Below are 19,742 nucleotides of genomic sequence, written 5' to 3' on the forward strand. Positions count from 1 at the left end.
CCGAGGCTGAAGAGTTACCTGTTACTGGTTTCTCTTTTCTGTAAAAGTCCTCCTGGACAGCTGCTTCTTATAATCAGCTTACATATGAGTCACTTGGGAACCTTGTTAAGATGCAGGTTCTGATTCAGTAGCTCTGAGGTGGGGCCTGAGAGTCTCCGTTTGTCACAAACTCCCAGTTACACTTGGGAAGCAAAGTCCCAAACCATCGAGCCTGCTGAGTCTTGTCTCCATGTGGTAAGTGGGTAGAAACTCCTTTATCTTAAGACATGTAGTCCTAAAATGTAAAGTTTAGGATTACCACACAGATATTATTAAAACTTTAAATCTTTACCATATCCAAGTACCCCAGGTTCATATTTTCCAGTGCTTCATTTGATTCTGCTCAAACAGCTCCTAAAATAGCCACTGATGCTGTAGCTAATGCTGCTGCTCCCTAGACTGCGTTGGCTTAGTAACAGGGTAAGCGCCTAGGCCAGTGCGGTGAGCCGTTGGTGCCTGTCACAGCACCGGTGCTGTCCGCCTCACTAGAAGCCTTCATTCATTCTTAGTGGGTTTATTTGAAAATAAAGCTATCACTTACAGTTCTTTATCTTCTGAGTGAGAATTTGCCAGAATGCCACTTACACGATTTTCAAAGATATTTTATAGACAGTAAGGAAACTCTGCAGTGTTTTCTTTAAATAATCATACATATTTCTGAAATTATTAGTATTTTGTGGACTTTTTCTTTGGGGTGCAAAGAAGCGACTGGAGGATGTGATTGGAACTTGGATTTTAACTCTCCAGGCTGTTACGTATAAGTGGCTTCTTTGTTCATATGTTTATCGATCTGTGATTTGATTTTAGTTTTTCTTTTTTTATGTCCTCGTCCTGCCTTCTACTTACTTCAGTTGTACCTTCAGTAATACTGTTCAGAAACAGTAGATGTTTAATTATTTGAGATTTTCCCAAACTGGATATGTTATGAATTGGTTATATTTTAACCTTAGCCTATCCCTGTATTTACTAACACGGCAATCAGAGTTGTGGCATGAATGCCTAGAAATAGCATAAGCAAAATAGTAATTTCAGTTTATCAGGAAATGTTTTGATTTAGTTGACTTTTGTCACTTATAAAACTTAAATTCATCCTTTTAACCAGAAAATAGAGTTGTTAGTAATACCTCTAATGATTTTTAAAAAGCTAGTGGAGAGATGAAGAGAATCAGGAATGGATGTTGTCAGTGATGCCCCATTGCTCAGGCCACATGATCAGTGATTGCACAGTATCCTGAGGAGCTGGGGGGACATCACATTGTGAAGAAATAGGAAGAGCCCTCTTAGGGCACAGACTTCCACCTGCGCAGTCCTCACTTACCTAATTCCACTACACTAACCATCTAATTTTTTTTTCATTATTTATATATTTGATGTCCACTTTTGTATCATTTGTATCCACTGTTGAATGTGAACTTATAAATCACTTTAAAATGTCACTTTAATATCAAGTGTTTGACTGGAAAGCATAAAGAAATTTTTTGAACTTTTAACTTAGTATAATCAAGGATAAAATGTTTTGTGGGAAGGAAAGAATTTTAGCTTCCTTGGCCTTTTTTATCATTTCGAGCCAACCTGTGGCTTCTTAAAGTTGTTAGATATCACAGCGTTTTAGGGATTTCTACTACCATCTAATATTGTAAGTCTGTTTAGAAATTACAAGTGCAAATTATACAAATAGTTTTTTATTGTTGTTTGTTTTTGCATTTATATAGCGCCTTTCCTTCGAGGAGCTCAAGGCATTTTTCAAAATCTGACAGTTTTTCTCACAACAACCCTGTAAGGTAGGTAGAGAGCATTACAAATAGTAATAAGACACAAACTAACTTGTTTCAGCCATTATAATGTTTTTTTATGTTAAGTAATTGGAGGTGTCAGCGTAAACACAATTTTTAGAACATTTTGCAAACCTTTTGAAAATTTGGTCTTAGTATTAGCTATATTTAAAAAACAACTTGTACTCCATAACAGGGTAATTTTAAGAGAAATCATTCATCCAAAGATCAGGAGGCACTCCATGGGATTAGCTGAGCACTGATTGCAGGACTCAGCCAGGTATGTTTCTGGTTGTTGTTTACTTTCAGGTCAAGAAGGAATGAAGAGCTGTCCTAGCGGGAACCCCCTCAGCATCTCGGAATGTCAGTTTGCAGTTAAACTCTCTTCAGAGGGGGAATGTGTTCACAATGTTGCCTCACGGTTTTATTTTATATCTTAAATATTTGAGCATTTTTCTCTCTCTTCCTCCCTCCTTCCCTCGCTCCCTTTTTCTGTCCCCCCTCCTCTTTGCCCTCCCTCCAGTCAGCTCTTGGTTGTACATGCTAATGGAGGGCACAGTAGTACAGCTAATAGACACCTGCAGCTTTTCTTCATTGCCACAGTGGTCTCTTGGGTTTGGAAACAGAAAAACCAAATAGCAAGAAAACCTGGGAAGTCAGTCTCTGGAAAGAGTGGGGAACAGGTGTGTGGGAGTGTGAATTCATATGTTTTTTCCCTGCCCCTTTTGATAGTAAATAATTGTAAATGCCATATTTTTAAAATTCCTATCCTGGCCATGGGATCAGAGAAGTGTGGGAAGAGAAAAATAAATGTTTGGTTTATTTAAAGTTGCAAATATCATATTAAGAGGGAGGAGGGGCGTGTTGATTTGGAAATGCCAAAAACCTGTTTCTCTTGCCCGGCGCCCCCCCGCCCCCCCTCATACTCAGTTTGTGTCCACGCCTTTCACTGCTGTCCGGGTACCAGGCGGGTACCAGGCAGCGCCGTCTCGGGTGGGGCTTGGCGCTGGTGCTCAGCTGTAAGTCAGACCCCGGTCTCCTGGGGAAGGGACAGAAGAGGGCGCTCATGCTTCAGATGCGAGCAGGCCAAGAAAGGCCTGGGCAACAGTCCCCTCCTTCCAGCAGTTAACCCTCACTGGGCCTCATTTTCCTCATTTGTGGAGCCAGACATAACTTTTTAGATCATCTAAATTTTCTTCTACCTTTAGGAGCCATGGTGTAGAATAGCTTTAAGCGGTTTGTATGGGAGATTTAGTGTGATTGTATTAAGGAGAGGACAGAACATATCTTTCTTAATAGAAAAATAATTTTTTCCAAGATCCCCTATGCCTTTTGCTTTGGACCTGATAGTTGTAACAGCCTTGTTATTAAATAATTTTTATTTCCTCACAGTTTTTGTTACAATGGGATTTGACTTGAACTGTCAGCCAGGTGATTTTGATGTTCTATCTGGTTATCGAAAACAGCTGTCTCTTCCCCTTCCTGTCCACCCAGTACTGTTTTCTTCCTCCTCCTCATCACTATCATTTCATGCCTGTAGCAGCCAAATATGACAGTAAGTTTTGACTGTAAATTACATTTTAAGTAAAACGGAGATTGTTGTCCAATGGGCAGCAAGGGATAGTTTAGGGGGTTTTGTTTGTGTTTGAGGCAGTAGAAGTCAGGAAAGCAGAAAAGAAAGTCACAGGTTGTGTGGAAGGTACAATATTAGTAACTCCAGCGGTGGTTGTTGTGTGTTGGTTTTAGCATATAAATTGTTTGGCATCATGTTGTTTTTGTTGTTTAGTTGCCCAGTTGTGTCCGACTCCTCGCAACCCCATGGACTGCAGCATGCCAGGGCTCCCTGTCCCTCACCATCCCCCGAAGCTTGCCCAAGTTCATGTCCATTGCATTGGTGATGCCATCCAGCCGTCTCATCCTCTGATGCCCTCTTCTACTTCTGCCTTCAATCTTTCCCAGCATCAGGGACTTTTCCAGTGGGTCGGCTGTTCTCATCAGATGACCAAAATGCTGGAGTTTCAGTTTCAGCATCAGTCCTTCCAATGAGTATTTAGGGTTTCCAGCACGAGCAGAGAGTAGACAAAAGGATAGCTGAAAGGTGTCTTTAGATAGGAAGTTTCAGAAAGTGGGGAGTGCACATGAAACCTGTCAGGAGTAGCTGATGTCTGCTCCGGGTCTGAGACTTACTTTTTGTCATGTTCTTAAGATCTTGAGGTGAATATAGTCCTGACTCTGATGTGTGCAGCCATGTGGTTACTTGACAGGTATTACCATTGGTCAGTCCTACATTGAACATGTGAAGATTGCTTGTAGCCCCATCACTTAACATCATGGATTATTGCTCAGAGGGAACTTTTGCTTTTCTCTTTACTGTGCAAAATGTCATTTGGTATTGCCTGGAGTGGTGTACCTAAGCTAACAGCTGCTGGGTGGTCTTATCTGTCCTTCATATGCACATAACCCCATAGTGCAGGGTTGCAGCCAGAAGGGTTTAGTTTGGGTTTCTTAGTGAAACCCAGTGTTGACAAAATCACTTGTGATGGCCGCAATTCGAAAGTAGTTTAATACTATAACTGTGTGGAAGTTTGAATACTTTCACAGTTCTGCAAATCTGTGTTTTAGTGATTCCCTGACACCATAGTCTGACAGTCTAGTTAAAGACATTCTGAATTGTCCAGAGGACTTGCACTCATCTGTCTGTGAGGGCTGGTGTGCTAACTGATTGAAATGGGAAATAAAATAAGGCACTGTTTCTTCATGGGCTATCTCTAGAGCTCCTTTGGATCCTTCTGTTAGGAGTCGTGAGAGCTTCCTAACCCTGGAGTCTGGGGCTCATGAGCTTCTAGAGGTGTCAGTGTGCTCACCCACCTGAAAGCCTCTGAAGATCCTGCCCAGTAAATTGTATTATACCTATTGTGTTCCTCGCATGGTCCCACTTCCTTGTTCTAGAACATTCCTTGTCCTGTTGCTTGCCGGCTGACTCCCTCAGCCCTGGTCATCTCTTTGAATCAAGCCTTAGAATTTCTGCTTAGGTCCTCTGCTTAGAATTTCTCTCCTTTGCCTTCCTCCTTCTGATTCCTTCCTGCCTCTAGTAATAATCTGTTTTTTCTTTAGAAATCTAAATTCACCACTTTCTTCATTGTCCACATCAGTGTCCACCCCAAACCCTGCTTGAGGTATAATCTCCACACTTCAGAGTGCTGCAGCGGTGTTGTTTGTATCACAGTCATGTGTATTTGCACATTGATCTTTGCTTCTCTGTTTGATGCACGGATATGTCTTTCAGTCCCAGCAAAATTTTCCGTAGAACAGTAGCCCTGTCTTCTAGCTTATATTTTTCACCATAGCACCTGTATGCACAGCACCTAAAGGTAATCTTGGTGAAATATTGTGGCTTAAAATCTTACTGAATCTTAATGTATTTTACTTGAAGAGCAGTCTGTAATTCCTTTTTTTTTTTGTTGTTGGATGTTAATTTTTTAAAAAGCTTTATTTTGAAAAATAAACTGCATTAATATGAGAAGAAATTTTGAAGTTAAGCTCCAAGAACTTTTAGTCATAGTGCACATTTTATTGAGAACATAGCTTTAAAATGAGTAAAACTTAAGTTTTACTTGGGCCATGATTGTGTCGTGTGTTTGACGTGCCTGGCCATGTAGTGTTCTGAAGTCATTACAGCTGGTTTTACATAGATGCCTTCTGAAATTTTACCCCAGCAATTTTTCCTCCCATCACCGCCACAACAGCGCCACTTCTCAAGTTGTACTCTTGCACAGTGCTTGTTCTTGGAATGCAGTTATCACAGACTACGTTGACGTGGCTGGTGGAACATCCAGGTGTGTTTCAAGACCTGTCAGGATGCTTAGTTTGGGGTTTTTCTAACTCTGTACATAGAGGGTGTTTTTGTTTATGGCATAATTTTGTTTACTTCATCCTTCTTCTAAAGCTCAGTGCACTGCACTCTTCTGGCTTGATTCCTCATGTTTTAAAAAATTCTTGTCCTTCCAACTCAATTAGATGAACTCTATCCTAGATATCTTGTTTTGTATCTCCCAAATTAGATGACAGTTAAAAGTCTGAATTAGCTTTCATTTTAATCACCTGGTCACCTCTTGGTTAATGAGATAACAGTGAAATAAAAATACTAAAGTACAGTTTGAGGAAGGGAAGTTATATTTCTTGGTGATCAGTATTATTTTAGTACTCATTATCCAGATTACTTATTGTTCTCTTGTTAGGTCTGGTTGTTGTTTTTAGGTTACTTTTTTCTCAAGCTCTTTTAGCAGTGGCTCAGGGATGATGGAAGATAACTAACGTTGTCGTTTTGATTTCTTTCAGATTTCGGCCTATTAAAGGAAGGCAGGAAGAACTCAAAGAAGTAATTGAACGTTTTAAGAAAGATGAGCACTTGGAGAAAGCCTTCAAATGTCTGACTTCAGGAGAATGGGCACGGCACTATTTTCTCAACAAGAACAAAATGCAGGAGAAATTATTCAAGGAACATGTGAGTTTATTGAAAAAATTAATACTTTTATCTGTTTGGATAAGATTAAAGGAAACTAAAATGTAAATTTTAGTGAACACTGAAATTTTAAATCCAGTTTTCATAAAACTAATTAATATGAAGGTCTAATAACACATAAGATAATTTATAATTATCCATAGAGAAAACTACGTTGTCTAGAAGTGAAACTTTCTGTGAACTTTTAGAGTAACATAGCCAAGTCACCATGTATACAAATTTGTGAAATTTTAAAATAACAGTATTTATTACTTAATCTTAAATTTTTCATTGATGGTGGTGGTTTGCTTTTATAATTCTGAGAGTCTGGCAAGATAAATAATTTAGTGTGAAGTAAGTGTCAAAAATTTTTTTCTGTTTTAGGTATTTATTTATTTGCGAATGTTTGCAACTGACAGTGGATTTGAAATATTGCCTTGTAATAGATACTCTTCAGAACAAAATGGAGCCAAAATAGTTGCAACGAAAGAGTGGTAACTATTATACTAGTGTAAACCCATAAAATAATCTTGTTTAAAGTTCTCTCTCAAATTACCATTCCTGTGCTAAGAAAGCTGTGGGAAGGGGAAAAACCAGAGCTCGCCCTAAAGGAGCCAGTGCGAGGCCAGCGCCTCAGCCCAGTGACTTGGGGTTGGGACAGTGGTGAGTTGGAATCTGAGTTGAACCAGGTCCTACTTCTAAGTCAGGTGCTTGTGTTTTCCTCTGAACAAGTCCAGATGCCTGTTCAGGGACTGCTGGAAGGTTAAGGGTGTGGGGCTTAGATGACCTAGCTTCCAGAATCAGTCCTTCACTGGACTGTAAGAAAGGTTACGTATGAAGTTGTAATGGTCCAAGGAATTTCATGTGTAAAATCTTACTAGCACATTGCCTGCTAAAAATACAGGTGTGTGCCAGCTCAAATAAATGTAGTACAGTTGACCCCAGGTAGGAGGGATGAAATCTGTACAGGAAAGAGTATGTGGTTATATCTTTCTTCATTAGAAAGAAGAAGGCCTATTCCCTGCCTTACCTCCCAGAAGAAACCTGTAGCCCCCCTCTTATATGACCCCCGACATTTTTTTATAGCAAAAATGTTAGGGTCAGTTACCTGAAAATGGAACGTTAAAGAGCCTGACTCTTGGCCTCTTGAAAAAAATATGTGTATGTACGTGAGCAAGAGTGTCTGTCTGCCGTGGGATGGTACCCAGCCTGCTGCTGGGCTCTCGTGGCTCCCTGCCTGGCAGATGGATGTGAAGTTTGAGGTCTTGGGTTCTGGAACTGCACCATCTAGGACAGTGGCCCCCAGTCATGCGTGGCTATTGGACTTTTGAAATGTGGCTGGTCTTCAAGAGTTGAGAAGTGCTGCAGCTGTGGTAAACATGTCAGATTTTATATTGTGTTTCTCATTCATATTTCATGCTTATGACCTGCTGAAATAGCATTTGGGTTGTATTGGGTTAAAACATTCTACTGAAAGTGCTTTCACCAGTTCGACTTTGCTTTCTTCCCACAGCCCCTAGATTGGTGCGTGTCGGGCTCGCACTGCATTTGGCTGGTGCTGCTCCAGAGGGCGGCACCCCAGTTCTGGGTGCTCCTGACCCTTTGCTGCTGCTCATCTGTGTCCTTCTCCAGGGTCAGCAAGCTGAGTTCAGTGCAGCGGCTTTTTGAGTCCTTCCTGCCTGCAGGGCACAGGGGCCTCAGAGGTGTAGGTAGCACGATGCCTGCAGGACTTCCTGGTCTCTTGTAGGGATCAGGCAGCTGCGAAAGGCTGTGGGGCTTCCAGGGAAGAGGAGATGAAATCCAGGTGCGGTCAACGCGAGTCAGTTAAAACACGCACAGCTAGGTCTTCTCAATTCCTGGTATTTATTGGACAGGCTTATTTTATTAAAAGAAGCCTTATTATTTATAATTACTAGTAATTTTTACCATCACATATTTTAAATAGGAAACGAAATGACAAAATAGAATTACTGGTGGGTTGTATTGCCGAACTTTCAGAAATTGAGGAGAACATGCTGCTTAGACATGGAGAAAACGACTTCAGTGTCATGTATTCCACACGGAAAAACTGTGCCCAGCTCTGGCTTGGTCCCGCTGCGTTTATAAACCACGGTAAGCTCTGTTTCCGAGGCGTTAGCTCTGGTGTCGGGTAGTGCTGCTATAACTGAGAGCAGCCTTATCTGCCTTCCTTTAAAGGAGGGTTGGAAATGAAAATTCTTTTTGCACAAACTTATGAAAATTAGTATTCCTATAGTTTAACTCGAGATCAAAAACTTCTATCAAAAATTGGGAAAATTATGTGGAAAGCTTATTTCAGATTTCTATAATTGTTCGTGTTTCAGATCTTATCTACAGTTAATTGACTTTATCTTTTGGACATTTTTCAGATTGCAGACCTAACTGTAAGGTAAGCATAAAAAATACTTTATCTCAAGTATTTTGTCTTTGCTTCAGGTATGCGTTTCTTAATGAGTTCATTTTATTTCAGTTTGTGTCAACTGGCCGAGATACAGCATGTGTGAAGGCCCTAAGAGATATTGAACCTGGAGAAGAAATTTCTTGCTATTATGGAGATGGGTTTTTTGGAGAAAACAATGAGTTCTGCGAGTGTTACACTTGTGAAAGGTAAAGTATCGATTAATGCCTGATGACTGAGAATGAGTGCACGCTGTCTTCTCATCATTTAGATGGCAGGGATAGTCTTCTGTGTTCTGTAGCATCACACCCAGGACAGCAGACAGGAGCAAAACCAGAGAAGACAGAACTATTTAAGGGCACGAGCGCCTGGCCTTTTAAAATGTTAAAATCATTCCCAGCTGTTCCCCTTATGAGTGAGTCAGAATATAGATATGCTTCAGGAGAGAGTGAGGGACACACACACACAGTTCCGGGGTGGGGTTGCTCCAGAATGGCAGGTGAGCTTCACCACTGATAATCATTTAAAAACCCCAGGCTGTGTCTTATGGAAGTCCTGTGTTGTGATGCACATGCTCTTCACGATTTCTGAGTTCTGCAGCTTGATGAGGACCTTCCTTTTGTGACACATCAAGATGGGTCCTTGTGGAAACCCTCCACATCTGACTGAGCAGGACTCCTTGTCCACACTGCTCATCTCCTGGTGGCGATGTGTCTGTAGAGCTCGCAGAGGCAGCTTCCCAGGCTTGTCTGGGTTGGCATAGCCCCACGGGGAGCACTCCTGCATTTGGTTTTTGTTACTGTTTTAGTTTCTTAATTGAAGTGTAGTTGATTCGCAGTCATGTTAGTTTCAGCTGTATAGCACGGTGGTTCAGTTACACTTGTGTGTGTGTGTGTATACACATTCTTCTTCAGGTGAGCACACCTAGGTTTATTGAACCCGTTGTATGTGCTGTGTGAGGTTCCGGGTGCTTTACCCTCCTGGACTCGGTCCTCAGCCGTCCTGGGAGAGGATGGTAGAGCGGCCGCGCTGCGGGTGCAGAGGCCCGGCTCCGCCCGCCTCAGAGCCTGCGCTCTCGCCACTTCATGTTTTTTGGACGCAGGAGCAAGGATGGGGGGCGCTGCTGTCCCTCTCACCGTGGACACCTGCTGCCAGCCCCCGCCTCGGGAGGCGTGCTGCTTCCCAGGGCTCGGCCTCCTTTCCTTCCTGGGCAGCCCGCGGTCTCTTGTGTCGTGAGAGCAGAGCGGGGAGCCGTGGCACAGCCCCAGCTGTTTCTCTCCCAGCTCCCGGGTCCTTGACTTGAAAGGGCGGCAGGAAAGGGGGGTTGGGAGTGTGGGAGGATAAAATTTATCTTTTTATAAATTACAAAAATGGTTCAGGCATTGGTTAAATCTTAGGCCAGTCAACAGAAAGACCCTTTCACCCATGAAGTCGTTTAATTACAGTCGAATAATGCTTTAAAGCCATTTTGTAGAGACAGCGTGGTATAGACAGAGCTCCGGTCTGACATCAGACTCCCTAAGTTGGAATCCTGTGACTCTACATTTTATTAGCTATGTGATCTTGGGCAGCTTAGCTGCTTTTGTGCCTTAATTACACCATCTGTGAAATGGAGATAACACTAGGGTATCATAAGGTTGTTGTGAGGATTAAATTTATCTCACAAAAAGTATATAAAACACACAGTTAATATTCAGGTGTTAGATGTAAAAGTATTTTGTGGTTTCTGATCATTTTCCTATTAGAATGTAAGTTCCATGAAGGCAGAGATTTTTATCTTTCTCGTTTATTGCTATGTTGCCAGCATCCAAAACAGTACCTGACATGTAGTGATAACTGTGTGCTTGATAACTGTTTGGTGAGTGAAGGAATGGAGCAAATGATACGCTGAATATGTTTAGGAGTCTTCCTACAAAATGTAACCGCATACACAGGAATCCACACCAGCCGTGAGCCAGCTCTTTCACTAGTTCAGGACTGCATATTTCTTGGGCAGCTTAGTTCTCCCTGAGACTCTTTCTCACAGGTCAGGTGGGCTGCTCCTGCCTACTCCACAGGGTTAGTGCAAGAAATAAATAGAAATGTGCAAATCGCTTTTAAGTGGAAAGGCCTTGTATGGAACAGTAGGCACAGCTATTATCAGACTATTGGGGAGTTTGATTTAAAGGTTCTTTGGGAATATTCTTGAAATCCTCAGGAACAAATTGTTTCTGCCTTTGCAGAAATTAGGCGAGAGAATGAGACCAGTCAAAGGAACTCTTTCAGTTATTCATCTCCGAGGTGCTGAATAGTTCTCAGGTTAGACCTCGTCCAGGCAGGGTAAGCGAGGCTCGCACAGTGCCAGCTAGGAGAGCAGTGCTGTGAAGGGAGACACACGGTGTGCTGGCTGCTGAGGGGTGAGGACGGGGCCGGTGAGGTTGGGAGAGGGGAGTGTTTACCAGGCCTTGACATCGTGGGTGCAGTGTCCAGAAGATATTTGATGCATGCTTCTGGGCAGTAACCATCCTGACACAATAGTAATACTTTTCATTCATAAGTAGATACTGCAAATGTAACTGGAGAATTTGAAGAATAAATCTAATGAGGGATTGAAGAATATGAAGTACCAAAGTATTTTAAAATATGAAAAGTATACGAAGGACCGAAGTATTTTAAAGTGTATGAAAGTATGTCTGATGACAACCACATTTTGAAGTATACTTAGGGGCAGTTTGCTTTAATAGGTATTAAAAATTACTGTGAAATAATTGAGTTCAAAACCTAATGATATTGGCTCAGATAGGAACAAATAGGTAAGAGGACATGAACGAGTCTTGAAGCAGAGCTCGGTGTGTATGAGATCTTAATACCATGTGTAGGGAAATGATGAATTCTTTAATAAAAGGTGGTGGTATAATTCATGATGGGTCTGGAAGAAAACCAAGCTCACCTCCCATCTCATACCATATACAAGATAAATTCCAAATAGATTAAAATTTTAAATTTAAAAATTATGTAAAATGATTAGAAAAATTTTAGGAGACTTTTATGTCTAAACTTGGGGTAGTGGAATTTTCTGAAAGAAGTTAGTGTAAGAAATGGTGAATATGAACATTTTTGAATAGCCAAAAGCAAGTTAGATAAATGATAAACTTGAAGGGAGGAAAAAGCACACATGTGGCCAAGTTATATCCTAAGGACAAAAAGCTCCTTGAGCTCATAAAGAAGAGGTAGACGCCACTGGAGAAGAGAGGGGTATGGAGGGTGCCACACAGAAAATGACAGCTGTAAACGAGGTAAGTAAAACAGCAGCTGGGTGCTCGTTCTCACCGTCAAATTGGTAACGCTTAAAAGTGCCCTCTGTGCTGCGGCTGAGGGTGTGGGGAGGCCAGCCCTCACACAATGCCGGTAGGGCTGTAGGTACTTTAACCTTTTGGGAACTCCTTCTGGCAATATTTGTTCAAAATAATAGCCCCCTTTTATCTGGCAGTCAATTCCATATGGAAGAATCTGTCCTGTGGAGATAGGAGCACGAGTTAGTGTGGATTTGGTTTCAAGAGCACCGTAGCAGCAACGTTCATGGTGGCAAGCAGACACCAAAATACCGACAGGTTTCAGTCATCACCATCTAGTGCTTGAATAGATTATGGTATGTTTAGTCTGTGTAAAAGGTACAGCTTTCAAAACATGTTGAGTTCAGAAATGCTTGTGCACAGTATAGCGATAAGAGAGCTGGGGTAGGAGGAAAGGAGGAAAGCTGCTTCCTGAGTGGAATGTGTGGTATTACCTATCTGGGGTTTTTTTTCACTTAAGGAGAAGCAGCAGTGGGTCTAGGTGTGTAGCTTGCGGCAGAGCAGCAGATGAGGTGCAGGCAGTGGTTAACACAGGTGCTGGGGCTCTGCACACAGAGATGGCTGGGAGCTCGGGGAACTTCCGCTTTGGGGAGGCAGAGCCAGAGGTGGCCTCACCTGTTGCAGCAAGCGCATATCACTGTCATAAGTTAAAAAGAAGAAATCAGGGGAGTAGAGAAGCAGGTGAATAGTCATTTTACTTTAAAAAATTAATTTCCAGATAATTCTACCCACGATTATTTGTTTTGTAATTAAGTATGGCCCATCTTGGGCTTCCTTTTAGCTCAGCGGTAAAGAACCCACCTGCCTATGCAGGAGATGTAGGTTTGATCCCTGGGCCAGGCAGATGCCCTGGTGAAGGAAATGGCAACCCACTCCAGTGTTCATGCCTGAGAAATCTCATGGACAGAGGAGCCTGGAGGGCTGCAGTCCATGGGGTCGCAAAAGTGTCAGACATGGCTTAGCGACTAAACAACGATAGGAATAATAAAAGCAGGTTACAAATCATTTTTAGCTGGTGGTAAAAGCAGGTCTTTAAATGTCTCTTATTTAGTAACATTTTGTTAACTTAATGGTGTTCATCCAGTAACTTTAAAGGAGGAATTTTACAGTTTTCATTATTCCAGAAGTGAGATTTTCACTAAGATAGCCTAGCCTTCCTAATATAAAATTTGTTAGAATTTATTTGTCTCTAACATTATCTTCTAAGTAATGGCTTAGTTTATGGAAATTCTCTAGTTTCTCTTTTAATTCCTTCATTTTCAATATTTAGTAATGGAGCATTAAATTATGCAGAACAAAGCTAGGGTATAATTAACAGGTGGGTTATTTTTACCTACACTTGAAATTCTGCAGGGTCCAATACCTTCTCAGGTGATTGACAATCGTCTTAACAGTGTTTTAAGTCTGGGGCTTTGGGGCATTAATTTTATCTCAGAATTTGTTTTGAGAGTCCTAGACTTGGCAGCTTGCAATGATGATTAAACCTCATCAGTTCATCTCACCTGCTGACCTGATGTGGACAGGTGCTCTCAGCAACCAGGCTGACGGCAGTGAGTATGCTGTTTGTGTAACCTGTGCTGTTTCTTTTTCAGACGGGGAACTGGTGCTTTTAAATCCAGAGTGGGACTGCCTGCGCCTGCTCCTGTTATCAATAGCAAATACGGACTCAGAGAAACAGATAAACGTTTAAATAGGCTTAAAAAGTTAGGTGACAGCAGCAAAAATTCAGACAGTCAATCTGTCAGCTCTAACACTGATGCAGATACCACTCAGGAAAAAAACCATGCAAGTAAGTAAGGGAGGTTTGATAAGCATATCTTTTTTTTTTCTTAAGTGTTTTCACAGAGTTTGCTTTCTAAAGCATGCTTTAGTAGCTTTGATCTTTTGAACATTGAGAGCAGCCCTGGGATTCGTGCACTTCACCAGCACTGCAAGGTTCTAGAAGTGATTCAAGCACAAAGCAGTCTCTGTCATGCCTCCAGATTTCAGATGGTACTGAATTGTCTGCTTTTCTTGAATACTTGGTAACGGGACATTGAATCTCTTCGTCATGTGTTCCAGGGTTGTCATGTTTGACAGAAAGCTATCACGGTGTTAGTCTCTGTAACGGTGTTGTTAGGTCTGCAAGAAGACAGAGACCGGGGCAGCAGCACACAGGCACTTGCCTGTTCTGCACTGACCAGTCTGTTAGCATGGATGATGGACTTGGGGGGTTCATAGCTTCTGGTCTCAAGGCTTCCACCTTTTTACTACCCACTTGCCATTTTCAGAATGAACTGACCCAGTTGCCAAGCCACCAGTCCCCAGACTCAGAGTTGTGGTAGAGCAGCAGTTTGAATGTCAGTGTACTGTGACGAGTTGTCATAGCCACTGCCAAAAGTGGGAAGAGAGATGGAAAGGAGAAGGGGAGAAGCTTTAAGATCCCAGTGGCTTGTGGGGGCAAAACCTAATGGAAACTGGAAAAAGAGAATGAAGAATAAAGAGAAAAGAAAGAAGAAATCCCAAATGAGCATAAGAAAACACATCATGTTTGTGGAGCTTTGACATCCTGGAACCATTCTGCTCACTACTGGTTTTCATCTGGGTGACACCAGTTTGCTCTAGTGGCCACTAAAGCAGTAGGCTCTTCAGTCTGTCTTGTCTCTGATAGGAATAAAATTTTAAAGTTTTAACTTGATAGTCCCCAGAATATGCCTATTTTGGCACTATAAATGTCTATACATACTTCTGAGCAGTAAGTACCCTCTGAGGTCTGACTCTTGGAGACTTTTTTCCTGTCTTCTGATGCTTTGAGCCCCCTCTGGGTGCTCTCCACTACAGAAAGTCCCAGAGAGCAGGGACGGTGTCTCCCGTGATGGTGAGTGTCGCTGCCGCGAGCTTCTGAATCAGCCTGCTGCTGGAGTCGGAGGCCAGGGCTGCCCTCTGTAGTGCGGGAGGCAGCACTCTGTTCCTCTTCAGTCTTTAACGTCCAGAGTGAACCAAAAAGAGCAGTTAGTTTGTCATTCACTGTTGACTGTTGGTTTTAATAATAAATGCAGCATAATCAACATTTTGTTTTCTGAGTCTGGTTCCTTGGTGAAACTGGAGACTTTGAAGCCCCTTGTATAAAGTGTCTACATGATAACACTTAAAAGCGAGCCGCTCCCGCGAATGGAGATGGCCCCGAAGCTGTCCACACAGCTCTGTGGCGTTGCTGGGGTGTTTCGTGTTCTGATGCATTAACTCTGTTACTGATGTGCAGGTACTGAACTCAGTACACCACTTAGTGTAAAAAATCAAAACGGGAAAAAAATTTTGGAAGGTGCTGAGTGTTCTCTTATGTGACCATCTAGGGAATATATGTTAATAAACCAAATACGTGTTTAAAGTCTGCTATTGTTAAAGAGATAGAAAAGTGCGTGAGGCTTAGGCCCTTCTGTCAGGGACTTCAGGCCTCAGCTCCAGAACCGGACCAGTACACAGTAACTCTGAGGACTACATGCCACTTCCTAAAGGCTGGAGGAAGCAGGTAATCCTTTGAGCAGTAGTCTCAGCATTACAGACTAGAACTAGCACTTTACTGTGACTGCTCATATTGGGGTGCTTCCTTTATTCAGATTACCTTTCTACAGAATGGTTGTCTTGAGTAATTCAAGAGCTGGCGTTAGTAACTGTGAGGGTCCCGAGACAGTTACTGGACATGGCCGGGGGCTCTGAAGGAGCTCGAGGCTTACTCCAGCCATCTCTGAGAACCTTGTTCACTAAGTATATTTGTAGCAATATTTCTCAGGCTCTTCCAAGTATTCTTTTAGGCTGTATTTCTTTTGGTGTTTGTGTCTTGACCGTGCTCCTCTGCCTGTTGAAAGGAGGACCCTTGAGTCTGCAGTGGGTGCGAGGCCGGAGCTGCCCAGCCTCTCTCCTGGGTGGCATGGGCAGATCCTAGGTGTACAGGCTGGAAGTACCCCTCTCATCCCACGGTTTGCTTAGAGTTCAGCAGCTCACAGCTGGAGAGGAACTGCTTTCTTTGAACAGCATACATGTTCTTCTTAAAACATTTCTGCCTAGTTGGAAGAAAAAATTACTTCTTCCTTCCATGCAGCTCCTGTTTTGGAGTCTTCTCAAGAACCACAACTTGACTGTTTGCTTTAGCATCCAGAGAGGAGACAAGAGATCCATTTTCACAGAATCAGTCCACAGACCTGAACTATATGCTGTTACTAGAAGATTCTGGGTTTTTTGGCTCTTGTGCCTCAGTGGTTAGGCCGCTCCCCACAGTGCTGCCTCAGGATGTGAGTGCAAGTCCCAAAGGACTCCCCCCAGCAGAATCATCTCATTCAGCTTGACTGAGGAGCACCCATCCTGGAGACGGACTGGGCCACCACTTGTCACTCTCTGTCCCGCCACAGACATCACTAGTGAATCTGAATGCTCTTTTCTGCTGAGCCTACAGGCTGCTTCCTAATCCTTTCCAACACCCTGTTCCAGGCAGACATGCCCATGGTGGTCCCGTGAGGTGGAGCCTGCTTGTGGTGCCTGATAAATTCCTTGAACTGAAGTCCTTAGACCCCCTGTTGTGAACATCTCAAGCTGTGTGAGGCCTCATGTTCCCCTGGTCCCACTGTGTGTGTTTTTGGGGCTCTTCCAGTGCAGAGCATAGATGCAGCCCAAACCATAGGGGTGCTTTGGCGTTGTTTCCCTGCACTTGTTTCTGGCTGTCATTCTTGAGGCCCACGCAGAGCAGCCTGATGATTCTGAGGGCACCCTGAGGTCGCCATGATGGCCACACCGCAGGTCCTTTACCAGGAGCTGGCACTGGCCCCATGACAGCTCTGTGGTGTGCCTTAGAGGCCACCTGACAGTGTGGTCCCCATCGAGCCAGAAACCTCGGTTCAATTCCCATCTCTGCCGCTTACCAGATGGACACTCCTGACAGGCACATGAGTCCACGTGACCATGGTTTTCACTTAGGGTAAATAGCTCTTACCTCAAAGAATGCTTATTAGGATTCAGGTCATACTAATTTGGCCATCCTGCACTGTACCTAGTATATACTAACGGCTAAGGGTGTGTGTCTCCAACCCAAAGCACTGTCTGGGTTTATGCGGTTGGGATTTGTCCCCCATGAGGGAAGGGTACCACATGGGGTGTTAGTGCTGAAGCCAGGGGAGCCACTGCCCTGCCCTCCTCCACTGTGTCAGCATCTTTAGTCTCTTGGTAGACTCTTCTTAGTTCAGCGACTCTCCTTCAGCCCGCTGTTGCTGGCACTCCCCATGCAATAGAGGGTAGCGGCGCCTCCATGGGACAGTGAAGAGCCCTGGGCACTTAGTCCTGTTACTCACAGTTGTCTTACCAGCTGTGCTATTTCTGTCCTTTGACTTGAGCACACCTTTGAGCTGGGCTTTTGATAAGATAATGCTTTTCAAAGGAAATGAGAATACACCAATAAATACATATATATGTAAGTGAACTCTACGGCAAAAAGATGTAGCATCGCCTACAGTCTCTGTTGTGCTCTTTAGAACACAGACATATTAAAATGCTTTGTCAGTGGTTCACTGCAGTCAGCTAACAGCCTCCTGAAAGGAGGGGTGCAAGGGGGAGAGCCGAGATTCAGAATCACCACACAGTGAGATTCATCCAGGGCTTAAAAGGAAGTGCCGAGTGTGGAGAACCTCAGGTGCTGTGAGGAGTCGTAGGAGGGTAACCTGTCAAGAAAGTCATGAAAGGCTTCCTGAGAGAGGTGTTTGCTGAGCTGAGTCTTGAAAGGGGGTGAGAAGTTGGCCAAGCGGACCGTGCTCAGAGCAGAGGGACCGTCCCAAATGAGGACATGAAGACCAGTGTAGGATTTGAGTCAATAGAGTCATCAAGGCTGGAAGAGAAGGGATGTGACCGGAATTGAAGATTTTGGACTTTATTCTTCGGTCTTAGGTTACAGGAAGGTTTCAAGCCCAGAGGTGACCAGAAGTCCCAGGAAAATCACCCTGGGCTGTAGTGGGGAGTGGAATGCTGGGAAAGCAGTAGGGGGCAGGGACAGGCAGGAGCTGGTGCCAGAGTTACGGCAGGAAACGGTGGCATTGGGAATGGAGGGGGAGGTGGGTCCAGCGACAGTGCAGGAGTGAACTTGAGACGCGGCAGCTGGCATCAGGGATGACCTCCCTGTTTCTGCTCAGGCAGCTGACTGCCTGGTGGTGGTGTTGAACCAGATGGAGAACAGGAGGAGGAGCATGAGGCTTGGTGGTGAGTTCCCTTTGGGCATGTTGGCTTGTGAGGGGCTTATGAGACCACCTTAGAGGGAGATCAAGGTCCAAGGGGTAAGGTGAATCTAATTAAGGAGGGATTTGGGCTAGAGAACATGGCATGGGAACTGCCAGCATGTCACTGTGAACAGCCGGGACAGAGGGGCCACTTTTCCCTGGGAGACAGTTTTGAAGGGGTCCAGGTCACGGAGTACAGGCCATGGGGCAGATGGAGGTAGCCTGCCAGGGACGCAGAGGGACAGCCAGGGGATGGCTCTTGTGAACAGCCAAGGAGGGCCGTTCAGGAAGAAGAGTGGCTAGCAGTGTCTCCTTCTGCAGAGAAACAGCAAAGGTCCCAGCTGAAACATCTTCATGGGTTTTCATGGCAACGAGGCTGTGAGAGAGATTGGCCAAAGCGCTCTCTTGAGGGCGATAAACTGGATCTAAACTGCAGGGGGATTGCTGTCAAGGATACAAGAAGTACGTGATCATTGCAGAGGAGTGATTGCAGGTCTGAAACGAGAAGCTTGATCATAGAACGGTCCTTGAAGAGCCATGGAGAGAGGTCACCCAGCAACCACATTGAGAAGGACGAACACCAGCACACTGGTGCATTTCCATCAATAAACACACCTCCATTCACCTTGTAGGAAGTCTTATGAGCATAAATAAATCTTTTAGCAAAAGGATTCCCTGGATATCCTTATACTTTAAAAATTATTTCTGGCAAGTTCTGGGTAATTCCAGTTCATGATACCATGGTTCTCAAGTTGAGTGGCACCAAACTTTACTGCTACTACTATTCCAAAAATAAGTTGCCTCGCTGGTGGCAGCCTGCAGGGAGAAGTGTGTTCTTAGTTCAGTCAGGGGATATTGTTCCTGGGATTTTGCTGTTTGGAGATCCCAAAGCCACTTATGAACCAGTTCCTTAGTACAGAGACTTCTATTCTTGATGGTCTGATACTTTGGGAACTCTGTTAGGCATTCTTGCTTCTCTCTCAATAAAAACGATAGGTTAGGTTAATGGTAACCTAACTTGCTCAGCCATGCAGAAGGAACAGCAGTTGCCCTGGGCGACCCCCAGCATGGAATGAATGATAGTCTTGTTGGGAAATGTACTGGGCTTACCCATAGTAAACTGGTTTTCATTCTGTTTTCTGCTAAGAGGTGGTGAGGATTAGTGTGGTCATCTCAACATCCCTAGTGAATGATTTAAAGAGGTATTTTGATGGGAAGAGGTCTTCAGGTGGGGGATGGGAAGCAGACGACGTCTTGGAGAAAAGGGCGCCTGTAAAACACTATAAATACAGATCCAGTGTGTAAGCAGAGAGAAAAACAGAAGGCAGAAAGTCAGCGGCAAGGTCAGAGGTTCACCATGGAGGGAGCTTAGCCTTGAGTCACGTGTAAGCCTTTTGAGAAGCCCTTCAGCTGTCATATTAGTTTCCAGGTTTTGTCCCCATGGGGATT

The 19,742-nt window shown here is 43.8% G+C and overlaps 1 protein-coding gene across 6 annotated transcripts in view; it reads left to right on the plus strand.

Annotated features, from left to right (window-relative positions):
* Positions 1–19,742, plus strand: part of KMT5B (lysine methyltransferase 5B) — a 50,927-nt gene that overhangs the window by 27,302 nt on the left and 3,883 nt on the right. For 5 of the 6 annotated variants that reach the window (XM_061162081.1, XM_061162118.1, XM_061162110.1 and 2 more), the window contains 7 exons: positions 1,752–1,820; positions 6,150–6,315; positions 6,697–6,806; positions 8,258–8,424; positions 8,700–8,719; positions 8,801–8,937; positions 13,653–13,849. In XM_061162081.1, the coding sequence (XP_061018064.1) occupies positions 1,752–1,820; positions 6,150–6,315; positions 6,697–6,806; positions 8,258–8,424; positions 8,700–8,719; positions 8,801–8,937; positions 13,653–13,849 (866 nt within the window). Of the gene's footprint in view, positions 1–1,751; positions 1,821–2,007; positions 2,092–6,149; positions 6,316–6,696; positions 6,807–8,257; positions 8,425–8,699; positions 8,720–8,800; positions 8,938–13,652; positions 13,850–19,742 lie in introns of those variants that run through there. The other variant, XM_061162128.1, reaches the window with a different exon arrangement.

This window comes from Dama dama, chromosome 2, assembly GCF_033118175.1.
Source record: "Dama dama isolate Ldn47 chromosome 2, ASM3311817v1, whole genome shotgun sequence".
Taxonomy (NCBI): domain Eukaryota; kingdom Metazoa; phylum Chordata; class Mammalia; order Artiodactyla; family Cervidae; genus Dama; species Dama dama.